At 46.5% G+C, this 14,910-nt stretch overlaps 1 protein-coding gene across 2 annotated transcripts in view; it reads right to left on the reverse strand.

Annotated features, from left to right (window-relative positions):
• LOC135378912 (atlastin-2-like) overlaps positions 1 to 14,910 on the reverse strand; it is a 277,503-nt gene that overhangs the window by 222,366 nt on the left and 40,227 nt on the right. Inside the window, exon 2 of one of the 2 annotated variants that reach the window (XM_064612075.1) lies at positions 11,991 to 12,050. The exons of the other annotated variant lie outside the window; for it this stretch is intronic. Coding sequence (XP_064468145.1) covers positions 11,991 to 12,050 — 60 coding nt within the window. The remainder of the gene's footprint in view (positions 1 to 11,990; positions 12,051 to 14,910) is intronic. 2 annotated transcript variants of the gene reach the window in all.

Here is a 14,910-nt window from a genome sequence, read left to right on the forward strand (position 1 = left end):
AGTTATGAATTTCCTATAGACATGCTGCATGAGCAGAGCAGCTTTTACTGAATAGGTTAGATGCAGTAAAATTTTGTGATAATCAAAATGACATACAAATGCTCTTCTTTCCAAGATAGTCCTGGGAATATACTCAGAAAGTGTTATCAGCGCGATGCGAAAAAAAGTACTTTTTTTGCATCAAGCTGACAACTCTTTCTGTGTATTTTCTTATTCTGCGTTGTGAATTACACCCTTCCATATAATTACACCCTTGCACGTGATTACACCCCCGCACGTGATTACACCCCCGCAATGTTCATGGTGTTAAACTACACCTTAAAAGGTGCGTGCCCTGCACATTTGGGTTTACACCCTTTAAGGTGTAAAAAGGTTTAGAGTGTAGATGGCGTCAGTTCTGTACGTCTCTGACCCCTTTTACCAGTACTGCGAAGGTATGGCGCGTTGCTCGAAGTCTCAGGGAGGCTCCTCCACCGAAGAATCCACCTGCGATCACTGTCTCACTCGATTACCAAGTCAGAGAAGGATGTCGCGTGACAATTTTGCAAGACCATAGCAGAGAGTTCCGAGGCAGCGAAATGTTCGGGCTTACAGGAACATGTTTTGCAGTTACAGCGCGCTATTAACCAAGCTCCTCCATCATCTGACCACGACATGGATGCAGACTTCAAGTTTGCAGAGCTCAAGACGGCCCTTGCGTTTTCTTGGAAAAAAATGTCACCTGGTCCGGACTTGGTCACCTATCCTGCGCTCCGTAACCTGAATGACACTTGCCTTTGGTCCTCTTTGAGATCACACATCTCTGCTCAGTGGAAGGAGGCCCTAGTGGTCCCCATACTGAAATCGGGAAAACAACCTTTAGATCTGACGTCTTTTCGGCATGTCAGCCTTACAAGCTGCCTAGGCAAATTCCTAGAGCGCATGGTACTTCACAGGCTCGAGTGGTGGCTTGAGAGACGATCTGTTTTCCCCCAGGAAATGTTAGGCTTCAGTAGGCATTGTAGTTCTATGGAGGGAGTCGGTGATGGATTTCGACTCTGCTGTTGAGGAGGCGAAAGCCCGGAGGCAAATCGTGATGGCTGTCTTCCTGGACGTCAAGCGTGCGTATGACACCGTAAGTCACCCCGGTGTTCTGCATGCGTTGCTCCGGTCTCAACTGCCTGGGAAAGCGCTTGCATGGCTATCCGACTTCCTCAGCCAAAGGAAATTTTTGACTGAACAGGCGAGTGTGACACAGAGAACACCGCTGTACCGTAGGGTGTCCCTAAAGGAAGTGTCCTAAGCCCGTTATTATTAAATATTGTCATGGTTGACCTCAAGGAATGTCTACCGAGTAGAGTAAATCTCTCCATATATGCGGACGATGTGTGTATTTGGACTGTCGGAAAGTCCCGGGCGGCAATTCTACATCGGTTGCAAACAGCAATGGACGCCATCAACAACTTCTTCTTGAACGCGGGGATGGATATCTCCACCGAAAAAAGCGCTGTCCTTCCTTTTACTCGAAGATGTTGATGGCTTGTTGTACAAATCCACAACCACTCTGTGTACGGGTAACTGTGAGAAACATTTAATAACTGAGAGTGCGTCTACATGGTTCAAGGAACGCGGTCACTCGAGAAATGCGCAGTTCGCTGCTGCTGTCGGAGAGAGAGTCCCAGAGAGGGAAGACCACGTCACATGACTGTGGCGTACAGGTGTGCCATCTACAGATCACGCTGTGCAACATCCTTTCTTTTTTTTTCTTTTTTTTATGAGCGTACATAGTCGTCGAGGTACTTCGGAGCTGCACGGGATCTTGCTGGACGTTGATTGTCCCTGGCTGATGAATCCCCAAGCGTTCTTTCCGGGGATGCAGCACTCGTGCTAGGAATACTGGTTGCCAGATTGGCAGAGTCACAGATGCTAAGGTTCTGGCTCCCTCGAGCAGCTTCATCTGTGCCAGTGGAGTCGTAGACGCTGGAGGATGGGTCCCCTGTGGATACTTGAATGGCTTCTGGATCCCTGTACCCTGTTGGGTTTGCTGGTACTATGCGCAGGAACACTCTGTTGCGTCGCATTATATTTCCATTGATATTAATAGCGTACGACCTGTTGTCAAGTTTGTTGACTATCTGTCCCCTTTTCCACTGCTTGCTATGGTTTTCAAGGGGTTGTACCATGACATCTGTTCCAACTGTGAGTTCCGGAAGGTCTTTTGCTTTGCTGTTATACTGTTGTCGATACTGGTTAAGCTTGTTTTCTTTTGCTGCTTTAACATCCACAATCTTCGGCTTAAGTAGCTCAGTGGTGGTCGGTAAGATGCTACGAGTCCTTCTACCAATGAGCATTTGAACTGGACTGGCGTCAAGTCCTTGTCGGGGGGTGTTCGTGTACTCTAGTATAGCTGCATGAATGTCTGTGTTGGTTTCTGTAGCACGTAAGATTATCTTCTTTGCAGACTTTACAGCGGCTTCTGCCATGCCGTTTGATTGGTGATGCCCTGGGCTTGACGTAATATGCTTGATGCCCCATTTGTTGGTGAAGGTCGCAAATTCCTCGCTTGAAAACTGTGGTCCATTGTCACTGACGAGGATGGCGGGGATGCCGTACCGTGCAAAGTGCGCCTTTAATTTGAGAACAACCGTTTTGGTTGTGGTCGCATGTAGCTGGTCAACCTCCCAATATCCACTGTAATAGTCAACTGTAACGAGGAAGGGTTTGCCCTTGCATTCCATAAGGTCCACTCCCACTCGTTCCCACGGTAGGTCGGGTACTGGGTGTGGGGCGAGTGTTTCTCGTTGTTGTTTGGTGGAGTACTTCTGGCATGTCTCACAGGAAGTGACAAAGCCTTTGATGTCTGCACTCATGTTCGGCCAATACAGACATTCTCTTGCTCTTCCCAGAAGAGATTCTGTACCCATATGTGCTGAATGCAGTTTCTTCTTGAGATCGTTTCGCATGCTGGTGGGGACCACGACACGTTGGCCTCTGCATATCAAGTCATCATCTAGTGATAGTTCGTCTTTGAATTGGAAGTATATCTTCAATTTTTCGTCGACTTCCTTTTTTGATTCCGGCCATCCTTCCAGGATTATCTTCTTGAGTTTCTGCAGCACTCTGTCGTCCTTCGTTGCTTGGGCCACCTGTTGCAACGTGTCTTGACATACTCTGGAGCGAGTGAGCAGGTTCACCTCTGTCTCCTGTCGTGATTCATCTTCCGTCGCATTGGACAAGCAGTTCTTTCTTCGGGTCATAGTATTTCAAGATTGGCGCGCTTGATACGGCTTGTTTTACTTCATCAAAAGCTCGAGCTGGCTCATCACTCCAGTTCCACTCCACGTCTTTGTTTGAGAGTCGTCTGACGGGTTCCAACATTTCTGATATTCTGGGCAGGAATCTTGCTAGGTAGTTTACCATGCCGCAGAATTTGAGGACTCCTTCTTTGTTTGTCGGGGGAGGCATTTCTGTGATAGCTTTTATTTTTTTCATTGTCCACTTGAAGTCCTTTGTCAGTTAGTAGGTGTCCAAGGAACACTGTGCTCTTTTTCTTGAACTCCAATTTGTCGAAGTTCAGCTTGATTCCTAGCTGACGACATCTCATGATCAGTTTGTGAAGCTTCATGTCATCGTCACGCTCAGCTTCGCCTCGGTTTCGACCGACTCCGTAGACAAGAATGTCATCTGCCACACAGCATACCCCGGCCAGTCCCTCAAGTGCAGTTTGTAATCTTTTCTGAAATATTTCACTGCTTACTGCCAATCCAAATGGTAGGCGTAACCATCTGTACCGTCCTTGTGGTGTCTGGAACAAAGTTAATAGGCTGGACCCTTCGTCTAAAACGCAGTGCCAATATCCGTTCCGTAGATCTAGTTTAGTGAAGACATTAGCTTTCGATAATTCTGGCAGTATGTCGTCCAGGATGGGTAGAGGATGTCGCTCCCTTGTCAAGGCCTGGTTGAGAGCTTGTGGGTCTATGCATATGCGCAGTTAACCAGATTTCTTGGTGGTGACCACCATCCTGCTCACCCACGGGGTTGGCTCATCGAATTTCGCGATGATTCCGTCCTTCTCCATTTGATTAAGTGCGTCCTGTACCTGTGACGTAATGTTCACTGGTACTCTACAGCTTGATACTGCTTTGGGCACAGCATCCGGAGTTGTCACGAGGTGCACAGTTCCTGGTAGAGTGCCAAGTGATGACTGAAACACGTCTGCATACTTCGTTGTAATGTCGCGCAGTTCAGTCTTCTCGTGGTAATTGTCCACACTGGACACCAACGCATAGTTGATTGTGATCAAGTTCATTTCTTCAGCGGTTTGTCGTCCGAGTAGTGGCGTTAAGTCTTCTGCTACCACAATGAATTTCACATCATATATCTGCTGTGATGCTGCTGTCACCTCGACCTTGCACTTTCCTACTGGCTTCAGGCTTGAGTTGTTCCACATTTTGAGTGATGTTGTTGTGGGCTCTAGTTGGCATTCACGAACGAACTTTCTGGGTAGTACATTTACTGCTGCGCCGCTGTCTACTTGGAACTTCAGGCGTTGCCATGAGGAGAATCTCAGCCCGGATCTTTTCTTCGTATGTGCCAAACACAATTTGATCTCTGATCATTTTATCTCGCTCGACACCGAAGTTGCAATCTCGCGCCTTCAATTTCAGATCTGTGATGAAGCTTTCAAATGGTTCACATTGCTTCTGCATTCTGCATCGGAATACATAGCGGGCATAAACTTCGTTTTCAGCAGGTGCAAAGTGCTTTTCTAGTTTCCCTATCACCGTATCATAGTCTTCTTGTGGTTTGGGAAGTGCTTCGGTGGGTGCTTCAAAATTGATGGTATTGTACACATCTAATAGATATTGTCCGCCAACTGTGAGAAGGATAGCTACCTTTTGCTGTTTGGACTTGTGTCAGCTCCGGTAACTTGCATGTACAGGGTAAACGCTTGCCAGAATGCGCGCCAATACGCCGCGCCGTCTCCAGTCGGGTCAAATTTCGGCGGTGGCTGCAGCGTCTCCATGTTCCTTCTCTTCTTTACAGTTGCTCACTTGGCGAAAACCCAGTCTTCTGACACCATGTTGATGGCTTGTTGTACGAATCCACTACCACTCTGTGTACGGGTAACTATGAGAAACGTTTAATAACTGAGAGTGTGTCTACATGGTTCAAGGAACGCGGTCACTCGAGAAATGCGCAGTTCGCTGCTGCTGTCGGAGAGAGATTCCCAAAGAGGGAAGACCACGTCACAAGACTGTGGCGTACAGGTGTGCCATCTACAGATCACGCTGTGCACCAGAAGAGAGATGCGGAGGTTTCAACTTCGGATTGGCGATTGCCCCCTCATACAAGTCAAGTTTCACAGGTTCCTGGGTGTTATACTGGACCGCAAGCTCTCGTGGAGAAGGTACATTGACTTCATCATCTGCAAGGCTCAGCGCTGAGGCAATGTGATTCGCCAATTTGCCGGCGTGCGCTGGGGCTGCACTGAGCGGGATCCTGTTGTGCTCCACTAAACTCTGGTTCGCGGCTCCCTGCTTGGCCGTATTGCACGGCAGCCACGTCTCAACACAAGCTTCGGTGTACACTGGCACGCAGCCTGCGGACGTGCCTTGGTGCCCCGCGCAGCGCTGAGACGCGGAGGGTGATCGCCGACGTCGGAGAAATACCTATCGATGTACTCCGCCGAAGAGAAACCATCCGACACTACTTAAGGTTGCTCGCTCATCACCAGCTCCATACTCCGGTTCAAAAGCTACGTAGGCTGAAGAACAGTAAACTTTCGCTATGTGTTACAGCATCATCTGGAAATATCTGTGGCTTTACTGTTGTCCCGACCGACCCTTCAGTGGCACCATAGACACTGCCGAGCCCATCCCTCTCGACACACATACCTGGCCTCTTGGGGCCGAAGAGACAGATCTCCCGTTCCGGTTCTCAAGCAATCTACTTTGGAAATGATGGGGACAGAGTACAGAGGCCGCACGGCTGTGTTCACAGATGGTTCGCCTGCGTCGGATGGCTCCTCCGCTACCTTTGTCATACCGGAGGAGTCACTATCATGTGGGTTTCGCCTGTCACAACGCATTTCGTCGTCCTCTGCGGAGCTGTATGTCATCTTGCTATCGTTTTTTTATCGTTTTTTTTTATTGATCATCTTTATCTACAACATACATAGAATAGAACAGGACTGTGAGGGCAAGCCCTGTATGACAGTCCAAACTACAAATACAAGAAGTGTTATAGAGATAGAGTGCGGAGCACCAAGCAGTTTCATATGAGACACTGCAAAAATAAAAACAAAAAAACAGCAATAAACTTAAAGAAAATAACTTCTAATCTTCCCTTTAAACTCGCTGTAATTATTGATATGACGGAAGCTTTCCGGTAAGTTATTCCAGATCTGACAACCAAAAGTTTTCAACGAGAAGTACCCACGGTTAGTTCGTGAGGTGGGGTACCGAAGTTTGGCTACATCATGTCGAAGAGAGTAAGGTGTTTCAGAGACCTGCATGACCAGCTGAAATCTACTGGTAGGGACATAAAACAAGTTGTGCATCATTAAAGCGACCTCGTAGTTTAAAAGATTGTATACTGAATGTATCCTCAAGAGCCGGAATTCATGTGAAACTGACTGACGGGGTTCCAAGTTTAGAATAGTTCTCAGGGCCCTCTTCTGAGCGAGGAGGAGAGGTTGAAGGTTACTAGGATAAGTGAGGCCGTAAACCTCTAGAGCATATGTAATGTGAGAATGGATGAAAGCATAGTAGACCATAAGAGCAGTGTTAACGGAGACAAAGTTTTTCAACTGAGATAAAGCATAAAGGCCAGGCGTGATGTTGCTCCTAACCAAGTTAATATGAGGCTGCCAAGATAAATTTTCGTGTAAGAGAACGCCCTAAAATTTAACAGTGCTAGCGCGTGTTAAAGTATAACTTCCGAACGTTAGTTGTAAATTTGAGGAATCGAGAGTCTTTTGAGCGGGGCGGAAAATAACGTAGGACCTTTTTTTGAAAATTAGGCAGGAGCTTGTTAGACCGTAGCCATGCGCCAAGTTTGTCGAGTGCAAGCGTGGCATTGTAAAAAAGAGCTGGAAGGCTGGGAGCTTCCACAAATATGTTGGTGTCATCTGCATACAAAAAACAAGTGATTGAAAGAAATTCAGGGAGGTCGTTAATATAGACTAAAAATAGAAATGGTCCCAAAAGAGAGCCCTGAGGCACCCCCGTATTCAGATACCGCGTCGACGAACTCGAGCCACCATTACATACATACTGTTGCCTGTCTTGCAGGTAACTCTGTAACAGTGCCAGTGGAGTACCTCTTATGCCGTATCTAGCTAATTTCTGAAGCAGAATTTTATGATTTAGGAGATCAAACGCTTTCGTAAGATCTACGAAAATTCCCATTGTCAGTAATTTTGATTCAATATTTGACCGTATTCTTTCAGTGGCGTGAACAAGAGCCTGGATGGTGGATTTGCTTTTGCGAAACCCGAATTGATAGTCGCTAAAGAGCCCCTTGTTTTCGAAGAAACGTTCTAATCGCAGCAAGGTTAACTTCTCCAATACCTTACTGATGGAGGATAGCAGAGAAATAGGCCTATAGTTCCCTACATCAGATCTCGTTCCTTTCTTGTATATTGGTATCACCTTCGCTATTTTTAACGCTTCAGGAAATACCCCCTGTGAAAATAGATCGTTAAATACCGTTGACATTGGATTAGCCAAAACGTGAGACAATTGTTTAAGAAGTAAAGGGGATATGCCGTCATAGCCGCAAGATCTCAGTGGTTTCAAAGATTGTATGACAGACAAAATTTCAGAGCTAGTTGTAGGAGCAAGAAAAAAATGAGTCTGCTTGTGGATATGGAAGAAATAGGGTGGCCTGGGTATCCATTTGTACGTCCAGGCGCTGTGTCACATTGCAAAAGTACTCGTTGAAAACATTCGCCACGTCAGACGGTTCAGACACATGAACATTGTTGTAGGTAAGAAGACGTGCGCCTAGAGTGGTCCCTGTGGTATTCCTTGACAGCGCACTGTTAATTGTTCGCCATAATTTTTTTGGATCTCACGAAGAATGGGAAAGAGCCGTTGCAAAGTGACGTCGTTTTGCTGTCCTGAGGGTGTTTCTGAGAACATTGTTATACTCCCTGTAACGTTTCCGTAAATCGTGATTCAGCGGGGAAAGTCGGACCTTTCGGTAGAGATTGTTTTTGTAGTTAATGGATTTAAGCATTCCCTTTGTCACCCAGGGTTGTCGTATTGTTGAACGTCGGCTAAGGGTGTAATGTGTAGTCGACGATTTAATGACGTCGCAAAGGGTAGAAAAAAAGTACGTAAATTTATCTTGAGCCTCAACGTGATTATCAAGGTTCCAGTTAATCTGCGAGAGAATCCTTTCGACCATTTCAAAGTTCACAACAGTGCGTGTTTGTGAAACACCAGACCTATATCTAAAGCCTGTCTTCAACTACCCTCCTCGCTCCTGGGTGATATACACTGACTCAAAATCAGCCCTGCAATGTGTAGGAAGGATGGGCATCCGCGGCTCGTTGGCCACGGTGGTAGTTAGTATCCTGACATCGCTCAAGGTTCTCGGCGAACAGGGACACCGGGTGACCCTACAGTGGGTCCCCGGCCACACTGGCATTCAGAGCAACGAAGAGGCAGATTCGGCGGATTCGGCAGATTCACTTTCACCATAATTCATCCTCTTATATTAACTACTGTGAAGTGGGGTAGGGTCCTGTGGGTACCACGGGGAAACATGCCATGTCATAATCACTTCTTCATTTATTGTTGTTCACAGATCCAGAACCCACACGGGCAAGTGCGTTACCGTTACACTACATGTTTATTACTCCTTCTTCCAGCCGTTACCCCTCTCGCCAAGTTTTGCGAACGTGTTCGTGAAATACGTGAGGAGTCATAGACAATGTAAATTGGCTTAAGGATGTTACACAGGGTCGAATGATGCGCATAATGCGGTATCCCTTGCTAGTTTTTTGCAAATATATGGACAGGAAGAACGTAAGCACGCGATGATATCGGCTAATTGTCCTCTATTGCCTGAAATTAGCTGCGTGTACCCGGTCAGTCCCGACTCTCGGAAACATGTTTGTCGTCTCGGCCCTCTGTGCTGGCGTCTTTTGTCGACCCAGGTCGGGAACGCGGGTCCGTGCAGGACTCCAGCAGAATACGCATATGACATGCGCCCCGCCGAGGTGTATCGCTACGCGTCACAGCCAAGTCGGAGCTCCCCCCGTACTGCGTTGACTGGAGAAACTATTGCGGAAAGGAGCAGTGCCCGCAAATTTCCTGTGACAATTCGATGCGCTGGGGGTGACGTGCTCTTGACTGTTTGACACGTTTCGGAGGAAGGAAAGAGGAACCTCCACCACATCGTAAAAAAACAAGGCCTGTCAAACCGATGACGAGCACATGTGTATTGCACGATCCAAGATTTTCTGTCCAACATTTTAGGCTGTATTACCAATTCACGTGATCTCGTCACATTCTCTCGCTGGTCCTACACTACTCACTGACATAGAGCAGATGACGTTATCTGCATGTTCGCGTTCGCGTATAACTGGGTGGTACAATTCTTCAAATGATGTAACAATGGGCAGAGATATGTGAATGACGGTACGTTTTGTCACCCGTATCTCGAGAAAAATGCGTTTTCTTCTACTAACGCGGCACCCGTTAGGAAGGAAACGCATTCTAACAAAAATGTGTAAATATAATTATGCATTTTGGAAGAACAATATTACACCCGTAGCCTGAGTTGCTTTTGCGCCAATAAAAATCTTTTTTTTATTCTGTGTTAGCGCCGCGAAGCAACTGTGGATATGAGCGGTGTAGAGACATTGATAGATGGAGAGAGGACAGCAGGAAGGAGTAGGGGAGAGGAGGGGATTAGTAAGCGTCCTGGGCTGGCTTCAAGAGGAACAGTGCCGACTTTCGTCTGGAAAATCTTCGGAAAACCCAGGGAAAACCTCAGACAGCACAGCCGGTGACAGGATTCGAACCCGTGTCCCCTCCCAGTCCCGGCGTGGAAAGCAATCATCCTGACCACTATGCCACGAGAGCTGGTCCAATAAAATTCAATTATCATCATCATCATTAAAATATTACGAGAGTATCTAAATAGCTGCATTTAGGAGTTCTTACGTTCTTTAAAGACAAATTGTGTTAAAGCACCTACTGTGCAATTCCTAATGTATTGTGTAATTGTGTATTAGGAAATTTAGGCACTTATATAATTGTTGCATGTGCATGGTGTTTTCTAAAGGTAAGTTCTAAAGGAATATACAGCATTGCCACTGTATTATATATATGTATAGTCTAACGTGTTGTAATACGCGGTTTCAAGGTGTTACTGCAAATCTGAGTTCGACTCTTAAACTATTCAGCCTAGTGTTCATGCATCGCATAATGTTAATAATTTTTTTTATGTTGTTACTCTTGTCGTAAGAAAGCCTCGTAAAAATATTCGTGGCCAGCCAGATATTCACAGATCGCCCTGCCTTGTCCGCATAATGCAGGCTCCCAAATGGATATTATGGTGCGGTTGGACCAGCACACCTGCTTAAATAGCGGAGCACTCTAACTTCGGCTACTGAATTTCTCCAGGGCTCTGCACGCCTGAAGAAGGTCACCTAGAAAACAATACATTTGAGGAGGCGTTCACCGCATCATTATGGCAGTCCTGCGCCAGCGTTTACGCTCAATTTATGTCTCAAGTTCGATGTCGACGTCTTGCCGTGATACTTTAGAGGCGTACTGTCTTTGACAAGATTAGAGTTTGCCTCTGGAAGATACCTTTGTCATAAAAACAGCTCTCGTAGATAATCTGATGGTGATTCCCAGTAGGATATAATATTTTACGTAGAGGCGTCGATCAGTGTTACGGGCTTTATCGTTGAACTACGCACCCTCTCGCATCCAACACTTTCTAGCTGCCATGCGCCGCATTTATCAAGCGTAGTTCGGTAATCTTTTGCAGCTTCTCCAGTGATCAGAGTGGAAACAACGCGTACTTTAGACACCATGGCGGCAGGGGAACAAGCCCTGCCGTGAAAAAATCAGGCGTCAGAGGATAAAGACACGAAGAAAGCGCACAAACATGTCTAAGAGTGCACACAAGAATCAAGCGAGACACCGAAGAAAGAAGCAGACAGTGGCGGTCCAAAGGGGGAGGGGGTGGTCGCCACCCCCCTCCCCCCAAGAAAGCATAGCCTGGTCCAGTCTTCGTCTCTTTCCCTGTGACACTCTCAAGGAGAGCAAAGAGGGCGCACCCCCGAACTTGTTACTCATAAGACTTCCCATCGTCTAGCATACCAATCCTGCCCCATGACCGCCACACACAACTGACGGGACCCTGCTACCAATCTAGTAATAAGGAGTATGAAGTTGTGATAATTGTAATTCAATGTAACTTTGAATGTGCTCTTAATTGTTCTACCTAAATGCGGAACCGTGCCCCTAAAATTATGTTAACGAATGAATGCTCCAGCTAGGTGTTTGATAGAAGTGACCCACTGGAAACTGCTGCCGAATAATATATGGGCGAGTCGCTGCAACCTAGGTCGACATGAATGTGGTCCAGGTAGACTACAACAGGCTTTATGCTTGGCACTATACCTAAAATAGATTACCAGTGATAGGATTTCGTGCGAGAAAAGGTCGAGCCCGTGTCCAGAGCCTCTCCCCCCGTCCTCGCACCCGAATGGATAGCGACTGGCTAAAGGCTCGCAGACGTCGCCCCCCCCCCCCCCCACCCCAAAGTACTAAGCTGGGACAGCCCCTGGAAGTAGATACGTTGTACTTATACTGCTGCACTGCACCTATACAAGACATGTTCGCCAAGAAGCTGCGCCTGTACAGCTTCTTGCGCTCGCCCCGCGCACTGGTGAGATAGCTTCGTTTGGATTGGGGATGTATAAAGCAGGAACACAAACACGTATTCTGTTTTGGATAGAAGTGATGCGGAACACTCACCCCTTTGCTTGTCCTCTATGTCAATCGTTCCAGAACTGATCAGACTGTCTCTTCTTGTACCTGGCAGAAAGAAGAAATCACTCAAGGTATACTCATTCCTCACGAACACGAGCATAGGCTAGTTCCATCGGAAATTGAACAATCCGGCACCCTTAATGTCTCGAATGAACGAAAAAAAAAATATATATATATATGTTGAAGCCGTCGGTGACCTAGCAGAAGTAAACGCTTTCGGAATTCTCTGCGCTGCTCTGTTCGGGAAATAGGAGAGGAGGGAAAAACTGCCTCTCAGAAGATGACGTCGTCGCGGGCAGGTTTGAGCGTTCGCTACAAGGTTATTTATTGTCGCATTGTAGTAAATTCTTGATTTGGCTTTATACCACCTAGGGCGCAACAGGGACCTAGATTTGCAGTGCTGTCTCCGTTTTTGTTTGTCTGCAAAAAATACCAAAGTTGACTCAAAGCGCCGAAAAGCACCATATTCACTGCAAGTTTCCGGGCGATGTAAAACACGGATAAGATTGAGCTTTATGCCATTTAATTTGTCATTCACTGGGATATTGAATGATATATACTTTTTTACTCTACTCTGTCAGGAACGTGGGCGATACCTCTTTAAGTAGCACCATACCACCGAAAAATGACGAATTTCGGAAGCCTTTATCTAAAAAGCCCCACAAAAAACTGTCCCTGAAAATGTTATATGTTGTAGGTAGTCCCCTAGACTGTGCACAAAAGAAAAATCAAAATTTGGACTTCATCGGTAGGCGCACAGTGAATTTTTTGCCACCCCTATACGCCGAGCGCATTCAGGTGGTGGCACCGTGTCCCCTATGTTGAAAAATCTAATTTTCCTAAGGGACTTTCAACTTCTGTCTTAACATGAAAGTAATTACTACAGTTTGAAGCCGTTCTGAGCGTTTATGTTCATAACGGTGTTGTAATCGGTAAATGGACAAGATGCGGCAAAATCTTCTTACACATTTCGCGTTAAAAATGGTATGCATGGCTAATAACAACGATATGTGGTGCACCATCCTAGTTTTATCAGAAGTTTTCAAAAAACACGAGTTATAATTTATATGGCCAACATGTTCCAAGAATCAAGTCGACGAATGTCAGAGCCCGTGCATTTTGAGTGGCGTATATCGCTGTTGCTAGGCTTAGCGCAGAAGCAGCTCTCCGTTCCATGCCGTGCCGGGTACTGTGGCACTCTGGGCGAAAACAAAACCTATCTTGCGCTTCAGATACAAGGGCGAACAGGCGAGCTGGAGATGAGGATGATTGTGATACACCAATAGTGATACACTAGTGATACACCAATATTTGGGGACGGGGGAGGGAGTTGACAGAGCACAGCACAAAATCTCACGCAGTCCACCGCATGCACGTGGGTTATTTCGCTGCATCTCACTGCTGTACGAGCCATCGAAATCATAAGGAGAGGCTAGAAGCAAAGGTGGCGCTGGCTCTGCGTCAAAACGAGGGATGCGCCATATTGTGGCGGTCAGTGTGGCCACGTGCCAGTCCTGTCTGGGCGCTGTCCTAGGCAGCTCGGTTTCAATGGTGAATATTGTTACTGTAATCAATTTATGAGGAACAGTATGTGCAGTAAGCATAAAATAAACATGAAGTAAGTAATACTACGCCCTTGCCGTGCCGTAATCACCTGTTCTAGAAAGAAAAGGAGGTCTTGAGTGCAAGGGGAATCTAGCAGAGTTTCGGTTCCGGAGTTGCCGACAGCCGGCCGCGGTTATCGGCTAAAGCTAATTACGCGGAGTGCGACTTTGACGCTCGCTGCATCACAAGAAACAATGCGGCTGAAACAACTGACCAGAAATCCGTGACTAGAACGTTAGAACATTTGGAATTAGGGGAAAAGGACCCGTGAATTGTCCGCGTGGGAAGCTCCGACGGAGTAATGAAACGATTGAAATACTGATTTGCCCTTGGGGATGGTAATCCTGGCGGTCCCTACTTTGTGGGACTGCCGCCACAGCCGAAAAATATCGATCTCCCGCAAAAGCCTCGTAAGCGCACAAACAAACATACCGCCTCAGGTGCATTCTGTCGTAGCCATGGGGCGCTGACACAATAGAAATCATAACGATGATTTCGCCTTATGATTTCTATGCGTGACACTCTTATGTTCATGTTTCGGGTACCACGACTTTTTTCTTTCCTTTTTACACAATTAATACAAACTGAAAAGACAACATATGAAAAGGGGAGTGTCACTGGATCAGCGAAGACTGCAGAAAGATTACATAATGCGAGTTGGAATGTTTTACGGGCTCGGTGTCCCCGGGGAAGAGGTGGTACCTCACAGCACAAGGTCGTCAAGAATTCTTTTGGGCTCTGACTTTCTTTTTAATGTAATGGTCTGCTTCCTGGAGATGTGGATTACAGTTTTGAAGCCGGTGCAAGGAAGCTCCCGGTGCAATGAAGCTCCCGAGGCCACAGAATCGTGGTGAATATATTGTTCTTCACTGTACACCGGCAATACCCGCTATTCACACTATTCTTGTCATGTCAGCATTCCTTCATTTGTAATAAGGTGTTTGGTGTTAGCTGGTGAACTTGCGAATCTTGCTGCACTGTATCTGGAGTTTTGTTTCCCGAATTATGTTTGTGCTTCGGGCACAAGTCATGCGCGCTTCCAAGGTGTCACACAAGACATTCTGCCATATCTGGAGTATATTTCCACCAGTGAGTGTCATTATTCACCAACATTCCCTAGCATCTTTATTGGAGACATAGAAATAATAAAATCATTATTTCCGATCATAGGCGATGGGAATTGTTGAGGTGCCATAGGTCTTACTTCTGTCAATATTTCAGGTTTCCCCAACATTACCCCATACTTTTGAGACAGTGGCTTCAAACAGTATTCGAGCAGTCTTTCCACCTTTCTCAGACT

Source organism: Ornithodoros turicata, chromosome 1 (genome assembly GCF_037126465.1).
Source record: "Ornithodoros turicata isolate Travis chromosome 1, ASM3712646v1, whole genome shotgun sequence".
NCBI lineage: Eukaryota > Metazoa > Arthropoda > Arachnida > Ixodida > Argasidae > Ornithodoros > Ornithodoros turicata.